This window comes from Podarcis muralis, chromosome 7 (assembly GCF_964188315.1).
Source record: "Podarcis muralis chromosome 7, rPodMur119.hap1.1, whole genome shotgun sequence".
NCBI classification, from domain to species: Eukaryota; Metazoa; Chordata; class Lepidosauria; order Squamata; family Lacertidae; genus Podarcis; species Podarcis muralis.
Window position 1 is genome coordinate 11,003,406 of NC_135661.1, and position 21,963 is coordinate 11,025,368.

The following is a 21,963-nucleotide window of genomic DNA, read 5'->3' on the forward strand; positions in this document are numbered from 1 at the left end:
GAGCTTCCTCTGAGCAGCTGCTCCTTGAGTTGAGAATGTGATGTGGCAAGGAAAGCAGACCCTTAAGCGTTCCTCTAAGATTCCTGGCGTGGACCCAGAACATAATGAAATCCCTCTTAATCCATTTTTAATGGGCTCCTTAAACTCACATTTCAACTCACCATGTGTCAACCCACCCAAGCCTGCTCCTGTTTCAGATCTGCAACAAGCTGGGTGGCATTAAACAACAAAACAAAAAAATAGAAACACATCTTAAACATGCGACATAAGAAGAGCCTGCTGGATCAGGCCAAAGGTGGCCCACCTACCGTATTTTTCGCTTCATAAGACGCACTTTTTTCTTCCTAAAAAGTAATGGGAAATGTCTGTACGTCTTATGGAGCGAATGTGTGGTCCCTGGAGCCAAATTGCCCAGGGGCAAAAAGCAGATCATGCTCTTTTTTTGAAAGAGGGAAGGGGGTGTTGAAACAAAGCTGCTGATCATTTGCCGAGAGATCGGGGAGAGATAAGGGACGCTAGAGATAAAGGAGGCTGCCTGGGAGGGGGAGGTAAAGACAGAAAACTTGCAAGGAGAGGAGACAGGAAGACTAAAGCAATAAGGAGAGAAGTTAGAAGAAAAGGAGGAGCAAAAAACTGCTCCAGCTAAGGAAAAGACACTATACTAAGGCAAACAAGAGGGAAGGGAGTGTTGAAAGGAAACAGCTGATCGGTGGGATCGGAGGAGAGATAAGGGAGGCTGGCAGAGGCTGCCTGGGAGGGGGGAGGTAAAAGCCCATGGATCCTCAGGATTTTTGCATTGGGTCACCCCAAATTCACCATCAGATCACATAGCATGTCCCTGGCTACAGCCTGCACCCCAAAAAACATGCACCCACTGTTGCATGGGGCCGCAATGGCACAAAAACATGGTTACAAAGCACAGATCCACATAGATCCTCAGGATTTTTGCATTGGGTCACCCCAAATTCACCATCAGATCACATGTCTGTGGCCACAGCATGAACCACAAAAATCATACATCCAGTGTTTCGTTCAGAACACTTTTTTTCTTGTTTTCCTCCTCTAAAAACGAGGTGTGTCTTATGGTCAGGTGCATCTTATGGAGCGAAAAATACGGTAAGTCCAGGATCCTGTCCTTACAGTGGCCGACCAGATGCCCCAGTGGGAAACCTGCATGCAGGATCTGAGCACAAGAGCTGCACTCTCCTGTCCCGTGGCTTCCAGCAACTGATATTCTGATGCCGTCTCCTTCATGAGTTTGCCTAATATTCTTTTAAAGCCATTTAGGTGGGTGACCTCACCGCCTCCTGTGGGAGTGAGTTCCACAGTTTAACAGTCCTCGTGCAAGGGCTTCTCAGCAGATATGCCGATATGTGCAGGGTGTGGCCTGCAGCCAATAGACTGGCTCCTCCTCTCCTCACTTCAGGACACCGCTCAGTTAAGAGAGAATGGTCAAGAGCACTACTGCCAGTCCTTCAAGGCATCCGAGTGCCAACTATGGAGGCAAAGAACAGCCATCATGTGGCACATTATGAGTCCTGGGTGGATCTCTTTGGGGCGGGGTCTCTTTCCCCATCAGCCTTGGGACCCCAGGGCTGACAGCCTCCACCCCATTGCCAGCAAGGAAGTTCAAAGAGGCAGAGAAATGCTCTACAGTTCCCAGGCAGGCCCATGTGTGCCTCTGATGTGCTCAACCCTTGGGTGCCACACCTAACTTCCTGCCCCAGCTGTGTTCTCTGGGAGGGCTGAGCAACACTCCTTTCATCTGGGCATCCCTCCTAAGCTGTTGCACAGAGGTTTAAACTTCCTCAAACTTGAGCATCAGAAGGTCACACTTAAAAATAATAATAAATGGCCTGCTGATCTTTGACTGATAAAATTAAGTATGGACTGGTGCTGGTTTTCATCTCCCAATTAGGCACTGTGGGTTAAACCACAGAGCCTAGGACTTGCCGATCAGAAGGTCGGCGGTTCGAATCCCTGTGACGGGGTGAGCTCCCGTTGCTTGGTCCCTGCTCCTGCCAACCAAGCAGTTTGAAAGCATGTCAAAATGCAAGTAGATAAATAGGTACCACTCCGACGGGAAGGTAAATGGTGTTTCTGTGTGCTGCTCTGGTTTGCCAGAAGCGGCTTAGTCATGCTGGCCACATGACCTGGAAGCTGTACACCAGCTCCCTCGGCCAATAAAGCGAGATGAGCGCCACAACCTCAGAGTTGGTCACGACTGGACCTAATGGTCAGGGGTCCCTTTACCTTCACCTAGACTGCACATCAGTTAATTGTGATGGTCTTACTCTGAATGGGCTCCTGAAAACTTGGCGTTGTGTGTGTGGATTTTGCAGCAGAGAAAACTGATAATCCTGACAATGCCCTGCTCTTGGCTATGGGGAAGGCAAAAAGAGGCAGGCCATTATTATTATTTTTTAAGTGTGACCCACAAGCATCTTCTCCTGCATCATGGAGCCCAAGGGGCTCACTTGAACTCTGGAGTGCTGAAGGCCAGTGGCGAAGCTGCATACTCCGGCACCAAGGGCATGGTGCACCCCCCAGGGACGTGGAGTGCTGCCCGTGGGGGCATGGCACACCACCTGTGGGGGTGTGGCGTGCTTCCTGGGGGCGTGGCGCATCGCCCGCGGGGGCGTAGTACCCGGCACAGTGGGGGGGTGCATGGCCTGTGTCCGGGGGGCGGCCGTGATGGTACCCCACTCCCCAATGGTGCCGGGGGCAGTACGCTCCCCCACTCCCCCATTCCTCCACCACTGCTGAAGGCAACTGCTTGTGGAAGGCAGCTGGCCAGATAAACAAGAGGGGTACCCTGGCATCTTCTAACTGGCCCAGGGCTTCCAAACGGACACAGCAAAACATTTTCAACCACTGACTGTTGCGCATGGAAGAAGACGGAGACCTCAGCTAGGGTGGTTTTTGTTTTTGGCTTTGCACAAAAGTTTCTGGGCAGCAATTTCCATCAGCTATTTTACCTTAAACCCACTAGTCTTCCAAGCAGCGAGTGGGATTAAAATCCTTACTGTAGAAATGTCTAACAGTGGCCTTGTGGCTACAGCAACATGGGGCATTGCCTCTCCCACATTTCTTTCCCGAAGACCCGGACTACTGAAGCATCCTGTGTGACTCAAAAGCTTGCACCTGCGACTCCAAATAAATTGGTTGCTTTGCGCTTCTTGTCCCGGGGAGCCAATGAAGATGCTGAGACTTTGATCTATCTAAGCAGTGGGGTTGCCTGGCTTGCTTTGGTTTTTTAAGGGAAGGGAAAAGAAGAGGAGAGAGTCGAGAACGGCACAGCTCAGATTGCACAAAGGCCATAAATGCCAAAACCCATGTGGTGGTTTTCTGTTTTGTTAAACGGGAAGGCCGATCAGGGATCAGAGAGAGCGATGGGTGGTGGGGAGAGTGGGAGAGAGCGCTTCTCCTGTAAATGTTTATTTCTCCATGGCAACTCTGCTTAACAATGACTCCTGTTATTCCCTTTCTAAAGAGAGGAGGGCTGTGTTGCCAAGGAAAAGGGGAACATAGCTCATTCTTCCACACCAATTGTGTGTGTGTGTGTGTGTGTGTGTGTGTGTGTTTCACGCTGGTCTCATGAACTCTGAGGCGCCTGGCTGCCCCTCAAGGCCAGCATCCTCCTGCCTTCCACCGGGGCCAACCAGACGCCTCTGGCAAAGTCCACAAGCAGAACTTGAGCGCAGCCACTCTCTCTGCCTCTGGCCATGGAGGAAGGTAAAAAGTAAAGAGTAAAGGACCCCTGGACAGTTAAGTCCAGTCAAAGGCGACTATGGGGTTGCGGCGCTCATCTCGCTTTCAGGCCGAGGGAGCCGGTGTTTGTCCACAGACAGCTTTCCGGGTCATGTGGCCAGCAGGACTAAACCACTTCTGGCGCAACAGGACATTGTGATGGAAGCAAGAGCACACGGAAACACCGTTTACCTTCCCGCCACAGTGGTACCTATTTATCTACTTGCACTGGCGTGCTTTTGAACTGCGAGGTTGGCAGGAGCTGGGGCAGAGCAACAGGAGCTCACTCCGTCATGGGGAATCAAACCGCTGAGCTTCCGATCGGCAAGCCCAAGATGCTCAGTGGTTTAGACCACAGAGCCACCCGCGTCCCTCACATGCTGATCAGCCTGCACCTCCACAAATCTGTCACACGCACACACCCCTTTTAGAGCTACCCAGGCCAGAGGTTATGACTGCATCTGGAAGTGGCAAGTTTAACTCTGAACTGTACGGAGAAGTCATTCCTTTTAAGAACATAAAGAGAGTTTGCTGGATCAGCACCATCTATATCACAAGAGAACTCTGAAACAGATATTTAGACCCGAGACACAGATTGCTCTGTTGCTTTTAGACACAAAATTATGGCACTCCCAGCACAGGGTAAGCTCCCAGAAAAACACCTTTCAGAAACCGATTTACTACACTTCACAATGAGTTATTGTCATAGATAAGGATTATACTCCATTATTGCATTATTTTCAGAAGATGGAGACCCCCCCCAACTCCTTAGCACCAGTAAGGACCCCCTGAATCCTTCACTTCCCCTGCCTTACCAATTCCCCCATCAATTCCGTCCCCATCCATCGAGGGCTCGGCTTCTGTGACCTGAATGTCTGGTAAGGTTGACGGCTTTATGACTGACCTAAGCAGGGAAGAGACAAAAGAAGAGAATTTGGGACTTAGAAAATACCTTGCAAGATTTTCCCAAGTGTTCTAAAAACAGATTGATGCACGCAATTATTGTCCGTCTGCTCGTGTGAATAGTAAACACAGCACAAAATCATAGTGGCAAGTTATGTGAGCATGGTGGTTTTGTTGCTGTTGCAAGATGCATTCTTTAGCTGTGATTCCTGCACTGCAGGGAGGGTTGGACTAGATGACATCTGGGGTCCCTTCCAACTCAACAATTCTATGATTCACCACAGACGTAGCCAGCATGGTGTTCTCTGTGCCCTCTGCACCCCACTTCAGACTCTAATAGACACATGGACACCACAGACATCAAAACATGATGTCAGAATTGCCTCAAGTCAGACGTTAGCAGGAAACAGGGATAAAATTATGTGTGAGGCTTAAATATTTTTGAATGCTTTGCTTAGTAAAACAGCTCCCTGCATGCAGCAAAACAAGAAGAGGGCATTGCTAAGGTGCGCTTATTTTTTGCAGGCAGGGAAAATTCAAAACTGCAACTGTCCCTGGCGTCTGAAGCTCCAGTCTCCAGAATCCTACCACCACCTTCTGTGTAATGCGTAGAATGGATCTGTGCCATGTTAGCGACAGACTCTGGTTACAGCAGAAATTACTGAGCATTTCCCAAAGCATTAAAAACAAAAACAGCAACCAAGAGGCTCTGTTGCCATCCTGACTATAATTTCTACTTACAAAAACTCTTTATTTATCTGCAACTTGTGATCATGTAGATTACAGTGTTCCACAAGCAGAAATAATCAAGGTCACGGTGCCACTTGTATAGTCTGGGCTGCATATTTTGCAGTTCCCAAGTTGGTTTGTTCATGGGGATCCTAGATGCAGACAGACCAGCCTTGTACTTGGCCTTATCTTATTTTCTACCCAAGGAGAACTGGCAGAGAGCAGTGTGAGCCCAGCAGGGGTAGGACTTGAAATCTCTCCCCTAAAACCCAAGTCTACTTCTCCAGGGTTCAGGACAATCAATGATATTTTTTCCCATTTAAAAAAAAAGGTTTATGATTTCCTCAGTTTGTTTCTGGCCCCAATCCACCCCCACCCTTGTTTCTCCACATCAAGGTGCCGCTTTCCTTACCGCTATTACACGAGTTCAAACCCTCCCTTAGGTTCCTGATCACAGAAAAAGTTAAAACAAATGGTCACAGTGATAGAATCATAGAGTGGGAAGGGACCCATCTAACCCCACTCCCTGAAGGGCAGGAACCGCAGCTAAAGCATTCCTGGCACAGGGCTACCCATCTCTGCATAAAAGCCTCTAATGACGGAGAGTCCAGTGCCAAACACCTCTTACCATCAGAAAGTTCTTCCTAATGTTTCATCAGAATCTCCTTCTTTGTCATTTGAATCCATTGGTTCAGGTCTTTCCCTCTGGAGCAGCAGAAAACAAGCTTGCTCCACCTTCCATGTGACAGCCCTTCAGATGTTTGAAGAGGGCCATCATATCTCCTCTCATTCTCCTCTTCTCCCAGTTAAACATATCCAGCTCCTTCAACCGTTCCTCATCAGGCTTGGTTTCCAGACCCTTGATCATCTTGGTCGCCCTCCTCTGCACATGTTCTAGCTCCTTCTTGCATTGTTGTGTCCAGAACTGGACAAAGGACTCTGACCAAGGCAGAAGGGAGCAGGACTATGACTTCCCTTGATGTGGAAACTCGCCTTCTGTTGATGCAGCCTCAAATGTCATCAGCTTTTTTTTGCTGCTGCGTCACACTTGACTCATGTTAAGCTTGTGGTCTGCTAAGACCACTAGATATTTTTTTTCACACACACTCACACAAACATGCCCTGGATTGTGTACTGACCCGTGTGCTCCCAGGTTGCAGCCGGAATGCCAGGAGGAGGACGAAGGCGGGGGGCGGATGCGCTGGTTGTCGTCTTGCATCTGCAAGCGGATGGGCCTGCGCAGCCCCCAGGAGATGTTCAGCAAGCCCTCCACGATGAACTCCCCTTCTTCCTACAGGGCACATGAGAGAAGGGACTGAGGGATGGTCCAGAAGCTGGTCTGCTCCCAAGGATGCTGCAAAAAACTTCCCCAAGCCCCAAGGACGCTGGTTCTACCTCCAGAGCTGGACCACAGCTCTAACGGAAATGTTAACAAAATATACCCAAACCCTGCGCTATCTGAAAATGAAGAACAGCTTTTCGTAAGTTTGGCATCCATTTACTGAATACATTAAGGTAAAGAAACATGGCTGGCAGCCACCCTCTTCTCATGCGCTCCTATGGATAAACATTATTGGATAATGTACTCTTGAAGGTTGGGACACGGGTGGTGCTGTGGGTTAAACCACAGAGCCTAGGTCTTGCCGATCAGAAGGTTGGCGGTTCAAATCCCCGCAATGGGATGAGCTCCCGTTGCTCGGTACCTACTCTGCCAACCTAGCAGTTTGAAAGCACGTCAAAGTGCAAGTAGATAAATAGGTACCGCTCCGGCGGGAAGGTAAACGGCGTTTCCGTGCTCTGCTCTGGTTCACCAGAAGCGGCTTAGTCATGCTGGCCACATGACCCAGAAGTTGTACGCCGGCTCCCTTGGCCAATAAAGCGAGATGAGCACCACAGCCCCAGAGTCAGCCACGACTGGACCTAATGGTCAGGGGTCCCTTTACCCTTTACTCTTGAAGGACAATTGTCTGGAATTATAACACTGATTTTGGAATAGTACCATTCCCTCCTTTATCCTCATATCTTTTCTCCCCCCCCCCCTCTCTTGGTTTGCTCTTTTCTCTTTCTCTTGACTGTTGCTGCCATTGCTTTTTGTGTATTATAAAGTGAAAATAAAAGCAAGCACCAAAAGAAAGGATGCTGGTTTCAACTATATTTATTTTGGTTCATAAGATTTACATACCACTTAATTGCTTTTCCCGCCAGCAGACCTGGTGCAAAAAGAGCTTTTGAGCTCTCCGCCTTGCTTACATTTAACTTGCACACTTTAAGCCAGCCCCACTGCAACCAACCGCATGTGGCTGAAACTGCGCGAGTTAAACGCACATATGATGTAATCATACTGTATTCCACTAGAAGGATCATTTTAGTTTTTAAAAGCAGGTTTCTAGCCCTCCTGAATTAAAGGCATGGGCAGCACATGCTGAATTCTCAGAAGCTGGGAAAACAGGGAGGCCAAAGGAAAATCCCAGAGTCTGGGGGTGTCAAGAGTTTCGGGGCCTTGCACAGTCCAAAAATAGTAAAACTGGAATTAAAACTGAAGAGTAAACTCTGCACTGCAATAATTCAAAAAGCGTGCACCTATGAGCCTTTTTGCATGCATTACACCGTTTGCAGGACCCAGCTCCTTTAGGCGAGGAGTTCTGGTGACTTGGGTGCAGAGTTTCATTTTTGGAATCATGCCCAGGTCACACACCCCTGGTCACAACATTCTCCCCTAACTTGTCTCTGTGTAGAAAGGTTCTCTCACCTCTCGATGCCGGAGCTGCAAGTTCTGGCCTTCGTAGTAGAGGTTGTAGGTCTTCAAGTGCAACAGCAGTTCATTTCTGGAAGATGTGGAACAAGAGCTGTTAGAAGAGCAAATGGAAGAGCTGTCCGGCTCATTTTGCCACATGTGATGGTTTTGTCCAAAAGTTGCTGCTTTTTGCAATAAAATGTTTAAGGAAATTGGAGCTGACCCCTGACCCCAAACTTGCTCTGCTTTCATGGCTCTCCTGAGAAGCCTCCAAGGAAAGCCAAGGTTCCACAGAACATGCTTCTCCCACCACACATTTCATTGTCCCATCAGAAAACTGCATGCACTTTCTGAGAGTCCTTTCAGAGTCCTTTCTGTCTGGGATAATTCAGAATGAAATCCCCAGGTGTCAGGAAAGGTTATTTATGTATGCCACCACTGTGGTCCATGTTTTGTTAGCCCTCAAATGGAAAACGAGCGAGGTCCCAACCAAAGAAGAATGGCAACTTAAGTTGACAGAATGCGCACAACTTGCAGACTTAACATATAGAATAAGAGAACAAGAAGAACATATGTTTAAAGAAGATTGGAAAACGTTTATTGAACATAGGGGATATAATTGTATACAGCTGAAAATGCTGGCAGCATTAAGATAAATTCAACAGTGTAAATAAGTTTCGATGGATGAAATAATCACGGTATAGTTTTTGTAAAATATGCAGGGATTTAATATATGTAAAATGAAACACGGAAAGAAAAGAAGGGAAGTCATTGATCTATCAAGGATGCAAAATAAGTATTTGAAATTGTAAAACAAAATTTAATCAGAGAGAGAGAGAGATTGCATGCACTCAAAGTCCATCTTCCTGGAGGGAGTTCTCTAGGCTAGAAATGAATGGCTGGTTGTAACTGCCCTCATTTCACCTGTGTCCACAGCTTCATGACATACAGGCAACTCACAGCTTACGCAGCAGTTCGGTTCTGGCTGTCAGTGTGTAAACGCAATATCACATGAAGCCAGGAGCCCCTGGAACTGCCCCCAACCCACAGGGGGAGGACTCTTTATCTTGCTCTGGGAAGGTCGCAGGAGGGCCAGAGCCAGCGTGGTGTAGTGGTTAAGAGCAGTGGACTCGTAATCTGGTGAACCGGGTTCGCTTCCCCGCTCCTCCACATGCAGCTGCTGGGTGACCTTGGGCCAGTCACACTTCTTTGAAGTCTCTCAGCCCCACTCACCTCACAGAGTGTTTGTTGTGGGGGAGGAAGGGAAAGGAGAATGTTAGCCATCTTGAGACTCCTTAGGGTAGTGATAAAGCGGGGTATCAAATCCAAACTCTTCTTCTTCTTCAAGGAGCCCACTAAGTGAGACAATGCCTTCCTTACCGGCCTCCAGAACTGTCCCAGAGGCCGGTGAAGAAGACAGCCCCTTGCTTACTGGGCTTTGGAAAGGCGGTGCGAGGGCTCTCAGAGCATCCTTGAGTCCTCATGCCTCCTTCCCAAAGCCCAAAAAAAGTGAGGGAGACTCTCTGGGTGTGCGGAGAACATAAATAACTGGAGAGCAAGGATTGGTGGGTTTCCTCCATTCTCTATTTATTCACCCCGCCCCTCCATTGCGTAAATATGATTAGCGTAAGATGCAAGTTGCCGGTACTCAGGTCTCTCCTCCCTTCCTTGCACGCGCATGCAGTTATACACAGACACCACCACACCAGACCTCAGGGATTGGTGCCAGCTGCAAAGAACAAAAGGTCTGCCTGGGACACACAGCCAGCCTCCGACTTACTTCGAAATGTACTTGTCGTGCCCACAAGGGACCGGGTAGTTCTCGCTTATGTAGTCCATTCTTGGAATGTGTCTTTCATCAGGAACAGAGGCCTGTGGTGAAAAGGGAGGCAGGGAACCGCTTTAAAGCACACAACAATTTACTTTCTGAGATAAATGAAAAGAACATCCTGATCGTTCGCTCAATTCAATGGCGATTTGCAGACCTCTAATGGGTTTCAGTGAGTGCTCACTGGAAGGACAGATCATGAAGCTGAGGCTCCAGTACTTTGGCCACCTCATGAGAAGAGAAGACTCCCTGGAGAAGACACTGATGCTGGGAAAGATGGAGGGCACAAGGAGAAGGGGGCGGCAGAGGATGAGATGGTTGGATAGTGTTTTCGAGGTTACCAGCATGAGTTTGACCAAACTGCGGGAGGTAGTGGAGGACAGAGGTGCCTGGCGTGCTCTGGTCCAGGGGGTCACGAAGAGTCGGACACGACTAAACGACTAAACAACAACAACAAATGGGTTTCAGATCCATGGATTGCAGCGGGGAGGGAGGGGAATCCAAAAGATGCAGAAAGGTGATAGCCCTGCTTGTTTTCCTGAAAGGCTACTCTGAGAAATAGGAGGTGGGATGGACTGGCCAGCACCTCAGGCCTTACTGCAATTACTATGTTTATTTCTATCTCGTCTTCTGCCCGGACAGACACTTGAGGTGGGTTACACAAATCAAATCATACACAAATCTCATGTGTGTGTGTGTGTGTGTGTGTGTGTGTGTACACACACACACACACACGGTATATATAAAAATAACAATTAAAACATTCAGGAACCATTATGGCTAGAAGCCACCAATAACCCTCTCCTCCATGAATTACCGTATTTTTTGCTCTATAAGACTCACTTTTTCCCTCCTAAAAAGTAAGGGGAAATGTGTGTGCGTCTTATGGAGCGAATGCAGGCTGCGCGGCTATCCCAGAAGCCAGAACAGCAAGAGGGATCGCTGCTTTCACTGCGCAGCGATCCCTCTTGCTGTTCTGGCTTCTGAGATTCAGAATATTTTTTTCCTCCTCCAAAAACCAGGTGCGTCTTATGGTCTGGTGCATCTTATAGAGCGAAAAATACAGTGCCTTTTCTTTGGCATAATGTATTCTGTCTACTACTACTACTACTAATAATAATTATTATTTATTATTTATACCCCGCCCATCTGGCTGAGCCTCCTCAGCCACTCTGGGCAGCTTCCAATCAAGTATTAAAAACAATACAGCAATAAAAAATTAAAAACTTTCCTAAACAGGGCTGCCTTCAGATGTCTTTTAAAGAGAAGATAGCTGCTTATTTCCTTCACATCTGAAGGGAGGGCGTTCCACAGGGCGGGCGCCACTACTTCTCTGTCTGGTTCCCTGTAACCTCACATCTTGCAATGAGGGAACCGCCAGAAGGCCCTCAGCGCTGGATCTCAGTGTCCGGGCTGAACGATGGGGGTGGAGATGCTCCTTCAGGTATACTGGACCGAGGCCGTTTAGGGCTTTAAAGGTCAGCACCAACACTTTGAATTGTGCTCGGAAACGTACTGGGAGCCAGTGTAGGTTTTCCAAGACTGGTGTTATATGGTCTCGGCGGCTGCTCCCACTCACCAGTCTAGCTGCCGCATTCTGGATTAATTGCAGTTTCTGGGTCACCTTCAAAGGTAGCCCCACGTAGAACACATTGCAGTAGTCCAAGCTATACTATGCAATTTGGAGTGAACCTGTACATTGCTAAGTGACACAAAGGGTTTTGTAGAGCACTGACGCCCTCCAGCTGACCACACATTAGCCGTCCAGCTTCTGAAATTTTCACAGGCATCACACATATCTTAAGGACTAGATACTTAACAGGGAAACGAGACCAGGGAGAAGAGTTGGTGGAAGAAGACTGGAAGAAATTTAAAGATTATTTGCAGAAATACTGTAAAATTAATGAATGCTAAAATGATGTTGGATTGAAAATAAGTGGTAATGGTATTAAGATTAACAAGAATATGCAAATACGGATTGATAATGAATGAAAATATATAGTTATAATAGGTTAAGATATAGAGTAAAGAGGGTTGAAAGAGGGTAAGGATTTGCTGAAATGTCTTTGTGAATGGGAATACAAAAAGGGGAGGTGAGAGGAGGTCAAGGAAACAAGTAAATGAGTCCAAAGATATTGAAAAATTGATATTTTTTTCTTTTTAAATTTCTTTTTCAACTGCCTGTTTGTTTTTTTTGCATTTTGTACCCTTTTTATTCTTTTTTCTATGTGTGTTTCTTCTTAGTTTGTTAACTGTTGTTATAATTTTAGTTTGTTAATTGTTGTTATAATTTTCTCTACTTTGTAAACTTATGTTTTCTATTTTGTAAAATTTGAATAAATATCTTTTTTTTAAAAATAGATACTTAACAGGGAAAGACAAAGCTCTCCAGCACTGAATCTGATTCCTGTGCCGAATGCCCCTCTGAACCCCATCTTCTTTCCCCTTGATCTCTGGGATTTCATCTTACGCCACCTCTGGGCATAATCTCTTGTTTTGGCTGCTGTAGCCTAACAGGTGTCCACAAATCTTGCTTTGTATCTGCCTGAAGACGCAAAGCAGGAAGCCCAGAAGTCTTAACACTGCTGCATCCGGGGCTGCATCCGCCAAGCATTGTTCTTGGGTTGGGGGGGAGCAAAACAGAAGCACTAAGAATATCACCACCTCCCAGCAGAGCGGGTGACGAAATTCTGAATTTCCTGCCTCCTCTGAGCTGCTTTCCTAACCAGCCTGACAGCTGTCTGTTTCTGCAACAGCTTCTGGGGCTGTTCAGTAAGGAAGCTCAAGACTAGCACAAAGCAAAGGAGAAAAGGTTATCTCCACCCCCATCCTATTTCCAAACTACTGTGCCGTTGTCTCTTCAAGACTGGCAGCAGTGGCTGGCAGCAGTGCCTCTCTTCAGCTCTGGCTGGTTTGCCGGACTGGATCATTGCAACATGCACTGTGTGGGGCTGCCCTTGAAGATGACTCAGAAACTTTGGTCAGTCCAAAATACAGGAGCTGGCTGGCTGAGGTTCCACTTAGATCTCATAGAACCCATTTTGAAACAGCTGTGCTGTTTCCGGACCCAATTAAGGTGCTCACATTAGTGTTTAACGGTGCTATTTTTCTAGAAAAAAGAGGTGAACGCCTCCCTTGTTCTCTTAGAATGGCAATGGCGTCTGCCTGAGAGGTGCCGGAACTGAGTTCCAGCTGGGGAAAAGCCCTGGTGTTTAAAGGCCTAAATGTCTCAGGCTCCAAAGACCTGAGAGGCTGCCTCCAAGATCAGAACAGGGGACCCCTGGGTAGTTCCTCCGCCCTAGGAGGCTTGGCATGGTGGTGGCCCTGGCAACAGGGCCTTCTCTGTGGTGGCCCCTTAACTGTGAAAGTCCCTCCCTGCAAAGGTGCATCTGGTATCTGCATTGTACGGCTTTTGGAGGATGGTCGTAAGTTGTTTTTAGTTGTTATTAATATTGTGCTTTAATGCTGTTAAAGGTAAAGGTACCCCTGACCCTTATGTCCAGTCAGAGACGACTCTGGGGTTGCAGTGCTCATCTCGCTCTGTAGGCTGAAGGAGCTGGCGTTTGTCCGCAGACAGCTTCCAGGTCATGTGGCCAGCATGACTAAGCTGGCGAACCAGAGCAGCGCACGGAAAGTCTGTTTATCTTCCCACCGGAGCGGTACCTATTTATCTACTTGCACTTTGACGTGCTTTTGAACTGCTAGGTGGGCAGGAGCAGGGACCGAGCAACGGGAGCTCACACCGTCGCGGGGATTCGAACCGCCGACCTTCTGATTGGCAAGCCCTAGGCTCTGTGGTTTAGACCACAGCGCCACCCGCGTTGTTACCCATGCTCAAACCTTAGGGTGAAGGGCAGGTAATAAACAAACAAACAATTTGCCCTCCCCAGCACCTGAGGGCCACAAGCGAGCCAAGGGGGCACTTGGGAAGGCCACCTCTCCCACAGTGCTCCACCTGAGGCTTGCTGCCTTAAACAAATGCAGCTGGGGGGGGGCACAGCCAGTGCACACCCCTTGAGCAACGCATGCAAGACACCCCCTGGAAGCACACTGCCAGGGCTGGCTACCTCTCTGTCTGCTTTCTCAGCCAAGGGTCTTTGCCAAAGGCACTGCCCGGATCATGCTGGGCGATGGGGACTCAGCAGGCAAGACAGAGAGCCGTCCTAACCAGGCCAGGAACAGCAAAACCATCTCCAGCAGTGCACTGGCTCAGGTGTATGGGAATGGGGCGGGGGGAGGATTTGCCGGAGCAAGTTCAATTCAATGGCGATTTTGCAGACCTCTAATGGCAAGTTCCAGAGTTTTAACTCTGTGTTGTGTGAATAAGTCCTTTCTTTCATCTTGTCCTGAATCTCCCAATGTTCAACTTCATTGGATTTCCAAAAGTTTAGTGTTACGAGAGAGGGAGTAAAAGCTTATCTCTATCCACTTTCTGCATGCCAGGTTTCGTCTTAAAAACTCCTGTCATGTCTTACTCGCCTTTTCTCTAAACTAGAAAGTCACAAATGCTGCATCTTAGATCTCCCACATCCTGCCTGGTTTGGCCCTGAGCTTAGAAACAGATGGGGTTTCCTGTGTGCATTTGGGGCGGGTGGGGGCAGAGGAAAACAGCTCAGCTGGACTGCAAAGCAGAGAGTTTACTAGGAATCCAAAGACTCCCACCAGATGCTCTGCGGGATTTATTCTTCTCCATCCTTGACACCCGGGACCAGAGTGGGGCTTCTGGAGACCACTGCCAAGTCATTCACCAAGTCAGGAAACCCCTGGGCAAGAGATGTTGGACACAATATAATGTTGGAAGACTGGGAAAGGTTGTGGAAGAAAGGGGTTAAGTTTACTGCATGTACGGTATTAAAAGAAAACATTAGGAAAATGATGTATAGATGGTGCTTAACCCCGGTAAAATTAGCAAAGATTTACCACACAAATGATAATTTATGTTGGAAGTACAAAGAAAAAGAAAGCACCTTTTATCACATGTGGTGGACGTGTCCCAAGGTTAAGGACTTCTGGGGAAAGATTTATAATGAGTTGAAAAAAATATTGAAAAATACATTTGTTTGGACTTCCGGCGAGGCAGCATGGCGGCAGCAGCAGAAGAAAAGAGCTCCTGAAGCCAGCCAGAGTAAAAGGCTCTGGTGACCGATTCCCGGACCCCCCAGAACTGCTGCTGCCAGCACTGCCAACGGAGAGGAATTGGGGGTGCCCGGGCATCTATCAAAGGAGCCAAAACACCCCCCCACGACCTTGATTGAGCCGGAAAGGCACCCGACCCCCCCCCCCAACAGCCGAGAGGAGCTCCAAAACCCGGAGGACAGTGGAACTAACGCAAAGAGGGAGAAAGAAAGGGAGAGAGAGGAAGAAGAAGAAAGAAAGAAAAAGGAGCCCCAAATTTACCGTTGCTGCCCCCATCTCTGCCGACGGGAAAGCAGAGGAGAGGTAGGTGAGCACGGTGAAGGCAAAATAGGCTTCGGGGAGGAAGGAAAAAAAAAACAAAAACGCACGTGGCTGAGCCCTACCGGGAGCTCCAGCGGCAAGGAGAACACAGAGAAGCTGCATAACAAAGGAGACCACAGAAAAGAAAAAACAACCTCCCCCCCCCTTTTTTTAACACCCCCTTTTTTTAACCCTTTCCTCCCCCTCCCTCCCTCCCTTTAAAGAAAATATATATATACATCTTTCTTATCCCTCCCCCCCCATATACCTACTTTTACCACTTTTCTTTTTAAAAGAGGGGCCACTGCTGCTGCAGCCACCCTTTATTTGAATCTTTACTTTTATTTCTATCTTTTCTACTCACTATTTAAAGACACACTTTTCCACACACACATCCTCAATTTAAACCTCATTTTATTTCCACCTCAAACCCCCCTCTTAAGATTTAAAATGGCAGTACCCAGAAAACAGCCCTGAACCATCACAGGCCATTTCCTGGGACTGCCACTCCGCCCCAGACTTTCCACTCTCTTTTACCTACCCTCTTTTACCTATACTTTACTCATTTAAAAAAAAATAAAAATAAAAAGCTTTATTTAAAGACACCCCCCCCTTTTTTTTTTTTTTTTTTTTACCTTTAATTCTCATTTTTATCTTTTACCCGTACATTTTTGGTTGCTTTTCTGCAGACGGAGAGTGGTGGCGGTGGTTGGGGGGACATATTATTATTATTTTTTAAAAGACAGAGCAGAGCCATACAATTATTCTTCTTTTCTTTCTCTTTTTAAAGCTCTTGTTCGCCTGCTCCTGAGGGGGGAATCTTTCGCCCCCAGCTACGACCACCACTCTCTTTTAAAACAAAAATTTCCTCCATATACCCATTTGGAGAACAAAAAATAACTGCATGGTTTTGTTTGATTTGTTTTTCTTAAGAATAATATTTCCCCCTGGTTATTGTTGTTATTTTTTGCTTGTGGGAAAGTAATTAAAAATGGAGGAAAATTAAACATATACCCTCTAATCTCTTGCATCTCTACCTGCTAACCCCCTTCCCTTTATATGAACTGTCTGTCCGTTAGTATACCCATCTCTACTTACCTGCCCCCCCCCCCCGCCTCGGCGGCACCGCTGAGGCATCTACAGAAGCCCTAGAGAAGTTCTTAAAACACAGGCTAGAAGTGACACAAATGACCACCTAATCGAAACGCTCTGTAAAAGCCACCAGCCAACAAAGCCTGATCAGCTCAGCAACCCAACAATACCCAGGAATCACCACTGCCACAACTCCTAACCACCACACGCCCAACCCCAAGAGGACGCCAAGCCAACCTCAAACCAAAACCATCAGGGAGACCGAGATGACACCAACCAGGGAGATGGCAAACAATGCTAAGATGGTAGCTCCCCTTCAAGATGATGACCACCCAATAACGAAACGAGATCTGAGGGAAATGGAAGCACGATTAGAAGAAGCACTGAAGGCCACAATGGCTCCCATGCAGGTACTAATCAACAATCTAACCTCCAAAGTGGAAGCTCTAGAGAACAAGAACCAAATGCAAGAAAGAATAATAGAACAATACCGGGAGGAGAATGCACGTGTGAACAAGAAACTGGACGAACTGGTAAACCAAATGGAAGCAGAACACAACGAGATGAAAATTAAGCAAGCCGACCTTGAAGACCGCAATAGACGTTGTAACATCCGCTTCCGCAACTTTCCTGAAAAAACAGAGGAGAAAAGCCCAGCAGACCTAATTATACGCTGGCTGAAAAACACAATCCCAAGCCTGAAACTTGAGGCAGAGGACTTGGAGAGGGCTCACAGAGCCCTAAAACCTATGCCAAAACCCAGCGCCCCCCCGAGAGACATCATTGTATGTTTCACACGCTACCGAAAGAAGGAAGAAATATGGCACCAACTCAGAAACTCAAGCAACCTTCGATATGGAGAAACCCCCATTCTGGCCTTACAGGACCTATCTCAGGATACCCTAAACCGGAGGAAAAGCCTGCGCCCATGCACCCAGCGTCTCCAACAAGCAGGGATCAAATACCGATGGGGCTTCCCCTTCCGCCTCATTGTAACAACGAACACAACACAACACATGGCTACCAACATACCTGAGGCCCTGCAACTACTAAAGAACCTTGAACTCGACCTCCCGCCGGAATGGAAACCGACAAACCCACCAAGCGACAGCCCCAACCACGAGGAAACAACAGCAAACAACTGGACAATGGTACAGAAGAAAAAGATACAACAGAAGCGGCGCAACAACGCAAACCAATACAGGCAAGCATCATGCTCAGAACCGTCCCGCCGGCCATACGACACAAGAAACCAGACCAAGATCAACCAAACCAACTCATCGCAGATGGACAACCCTACAACAACAACAACCCCGGCTGAAAGAAGCAACCAGGAAAAAACCACAAACTGAAGGACTGGTGATTCCCCCCCCCTTTTTTCCCCTCCCCCCCCAAAACATAGATTTAGTTAACACCATCAACACCCCCCCCAGCCCCGCACCCCCACAGAAATCCCCACCCCAACACCAGTCCAGACGACCTCAACCACATTCCCCATCACCCACACCTTCAACATCCTCATACTCCATACTAAGGAAAAACAACTCCAACCTTAATAACACAACCCACAATCAGGCTAAAATCTGATACCCAACCAGCACTATGGTGGCACCAGAGCGTACCAGCACCCACATCCCCACCCCAACACACCAACAATGTTGCTCATAATACTGGCAACACTGCTTACAAACCTTATACCTGACAGCGACGTTACAAAGTCACTTCACACTGTCTCGCTGATCACCCCCTATCGCAGACAACAGGGGGGACGGCCTGTCCTTGAACACGGCCTTCCACACCAGCTGAGACCTAGGACCAACTGGCTAAATGCCAGATGGCCCAAAATACCCCAAACAAACACCTATATGACTACATATAGGAAACTCCCTACAACTTACCCCCTACTCTTTAACCCAAATCTCACTCTAATCCTACTAGCCCCCCACCCACCACACCCTAGGTCAGCGCAACCCCACTGGTTCTTTAAACAACACGAAGAGAGAGACACAAGACAACCCGAACGGGTTGGCAGGGAATCGCCCCACATAATAGATAAACAAAATGGCTAACCTAAAAGCAATTACATTAAACGTGAGGGGGCTGGGAAACCCCATCAAAAGAAAACGCATCACCTCATACATAAACACCATGAAACCACACATCACCTTCCTACAAGAAATACACAATCCACCCAAAGGCAGCAAACTCCTGAGCGACCCCCGCTTTAGTCAACAGTGGGTCGCACGAGGCTCAGGGAAAGCCCGTGGTGTAGCCATAATACTCAGTAGGGACCTGAACTTCACTGCCACAACAGTCCTCAAGGACAAAAAAGGCAGATTCATTTTCGCTAAAGGGACACTAGATGGCAAAATCAAACTGACAATCGGCTCCATATAGGCCCCAAACACGAAACAACTAGAATTCTTCCAGAAAACACTAAACAAATTCCTCTCCTTCTCTGAAGGGGAAGCAATCCTAGGAGGGGACCTCAATCTAAATATGAAAGGTATATCCCTGAAAGATATCCACCCCACAACCCCATGGGCAACCTTCCTCCGAAGGAAACCCCCAACAACCAGGAACTCTTACAAGTTACTAAAAATGCTAAAAAACAGGGGTCTCTATGACATTTGGGGTGAGCAAAACCCGGGAGACATCAGCCATACATTCCAATCGGGACGCCATGATACAGTGTCCAGACTGGACAGCATTCTACTCACACAGGGTCTGATTCCCTCAGTAGAATCAACAAACATAGGTAACATTAAAATCACAGATCACGCCCCAGTAGAAGTCACTGTTAAAATAGGAGAAGGAACACAAACCACCCCATCCTGGTCCTTCAGTCCCATCCTAACTACAAACAAACAAATTAGAGAGAGTCTCACAAAAACCCTCCAAAACTACTTCAAAGAAAACGATGTAAACAATACAACAACCCCCCTCCTATGGGACGCAATGAAAGCGGTCACCAGAGGAGCTTGCATAAAAGAGAAAACATTCCTTAAAAAACAAACCTCCTCAAAAATTAGCAAAATAGAACAAGACATCACAGCCCTCTCATCACGCTACAAACAAACAGGATCTAAAAAACTCCTCAAACTTATAGAACAGAAAAGGAGAGAACTAGACTCCTTAGAAATCAACAAAACAATGATCAACATTCTATACTCTAAACAACGTTTCTATGAATATGGAGGGAAAAACTCCAGATTACTAGCAAATAGATGTAGGAAAAAAGCACTCAAAACAAGAATACACTGCATCACCAAAAAAGACGGCAACATAACATTCTCCCCCAAAGAAATAATTTCAGAATTTGCAGAATTTTACTCCAACCTATACACCTCCCATAACCCACCAGAGAGGGAAATCAAAAAATTTCTAGCAGGACTGACCATGCCTACCCTAACTGATGAGGAACAGGAATTCATGGATAGCCCTATCACCCCAGAGGAAATAGATGCGGTCCTCAAAAACTTGAAACCACACAAAGCCCCAGGCCCAGACGGCTTCACAGCAGAATTCTATAAGAAATTCAAAGAACCCTTGATGCCCTACATGACCCGCCTATTCAACGACATCATAAAAGGAGGCCCCATCCCCAAAACCTGGACCCACTCCAAAATAGTCTCCATCCCAAAACCACTAAAAGACAGCCTCAAAGTAGAATCATACCGCCCAATCTCATTAATAAACCAAGACTACAAGATATTCACATCAATCTTGGCCAACCGCCTAAAAATCTTCCTACACAAGTTAATAGCCCCAGACCAGACTGGCTTTGTCCCTGGCCGCAATATAACAGACCCCATCAGGAAACTACTGAACCTGATCGAACACAGCAAGGCAACCAAACTCCCATTGACAATTATGTCCCTAGACATACTCAAAGCCTTTGATTGCTTGGAGTGGAAATACATATTAGCAGTACTAACTAACATGAAATTTGGCCCCAACTTCCTACAAATCCTCAAACAAATATACTCCCAAGCCTCAGCAAAATGCAGAACTAACAATATGGATTCTAACACTATAGCTATCCAAAGAGGCACGAAACAAGGATGCCCACTGTCTCCCTTCTTATTTATCCTGGCTCTGGAACCCCTAGCAATCCGCATCCGAGCAGCCGCAGACATCAAGGGAGTGGAAATAAAAGGCAGGACCTATAAATTAGGGCTCTTTGCAGATGACCTAATGGTCACAACACCAGACCCCATAAGCACAGCAACCTCCCTAATCAGAGAACTCAACGCATTTGCAATGGTGTCGGGCCTACAGGTAAATTTCACAAAGTCAGAAGCTATGTGCTTCAACACCCCTCCTCACACCCAAAAAGAACTCACGAAGGTCACCAAAATAAAACTTTGCCACACCAAGTTCAGATACCTAGGGGTACAAATAACCAGAAACCTCAATAAATTATACCTCCACAACTACAAGCCCCTGTGGCGACAAATTAACAAAGACCTAAAGAGATGGAATAACATGAATTTCACTCTCTCAGACAAAATAGCCATGATCAAAATGATCACACTCCCAAAACTAACCTACCTATTCCAAACCCTCCCAATCTGGATCCCCTCAACCCAACTTCACAGTTGGCAGAGAAAACTACACTCTTTCATCTTCTCACATAAAAAACCAAGAATAAGCCCCAAATACCTGCACCTCCCCACCTCAGAAGGAGGATGGGGAATCCCCAACATAGAAGCATATTACAACGCCAACCAAATACGCCATATAATCCCATATATACTAGAAGATGAGACAAAACAATGGGTACACCTAGAGAGGGACACAATTGAAAACACCTGCACCACAACATACCCACTCCTCCCAAACAAACTAAAGAAAATTCCCACAACACTTAACAGGTACACACAGACCATGCTCAAAGCATGGAAAACACAAATAGGCAAACTATCCCCAACCCCATCCCCACTAATCCCCCTGGCATACCACCCATTATTCCACCATGCAGCACAAAACCTCAAGATAAAAACCTGGCGAACCAAAGGCTTGTATCGCCTAATAGACTTTTATAAAAATAACAAACCCTTGTCAACACAAGAAATACAAGACAAACTAGAAGACACCCAAATGCCCTGGTTAACACAACACCAACTACATGCCCTCTTAAACAACCCAACAGTAAAATCAGCAGCAACTAGGCCCCTGACAACCTTCGAAAACCTCCTCCTAACAACAAAGGGAAATGGTAAAGGGATGGTATCCGCAATATACAAAATACTACTCCAAAATCTCGCAAATCCCCTAGACGCAATCAAAAATCAATGGGAGAATGACATAGGCTATGAGATAAACCCCACTCAATGGACCAGAATGTGGTCTAAACCCCCCTTTAAATCCATATCAACGAAAAGAAAAGAACTCACACTGAAACTCACCTACAGGTGGTACCTAACACCAAGGAAACTAGCGCTAATACACCCAGGAACCTCACCAAAATGCTGGAGAGGGTGCACCT

At 47.1% G+C, this 21,963-nt stretch overlaps 1 protein-coding gene across 2 annotated transcripts in view; it reads right to left on the reverse strand.

The window, feature by feature from the left end:
* RASSF2 (Ras association domain family member 2) overlaps positions 1–21,963 on the reverse strand; it is a 56,283-nt gene that overhangs the window by 20,644 nt on the left and 13,676 nt on the right. Inside the window, exons 1-5 of one of the 2 annotated variants that reach the window (XM_077931200.1) lie at positions 14,607–14,625; positions 9,897–9,988; positions 8,132–8,207; positions 6,522–6,673; positions 4,566–4,654 (exon numbers count right to left, since the gene is read on the reverse strand). In XM_077931200.1, coding sequence (XP_077787326.1) covers positions 4,566–4,654; positions 6,522–6,673; positions 8,132–8,207; positions 9,897–9,955 — 376 coding nt within the window. In that variant the 5' untranslated portion in view covers positions 9,956–9,988; positions 14,607–14,625. Of the gene's footprint in view, positions 1–4,565; positions 4,655–6,521; positions 6,674–8,131; positions 8,208–9,896; positions 9,989–14,606; positions 14,626–21,963 lie in introns of those variants that run through there. The other variant, XM_028741221.2, reaches the window with a different exon arrangement.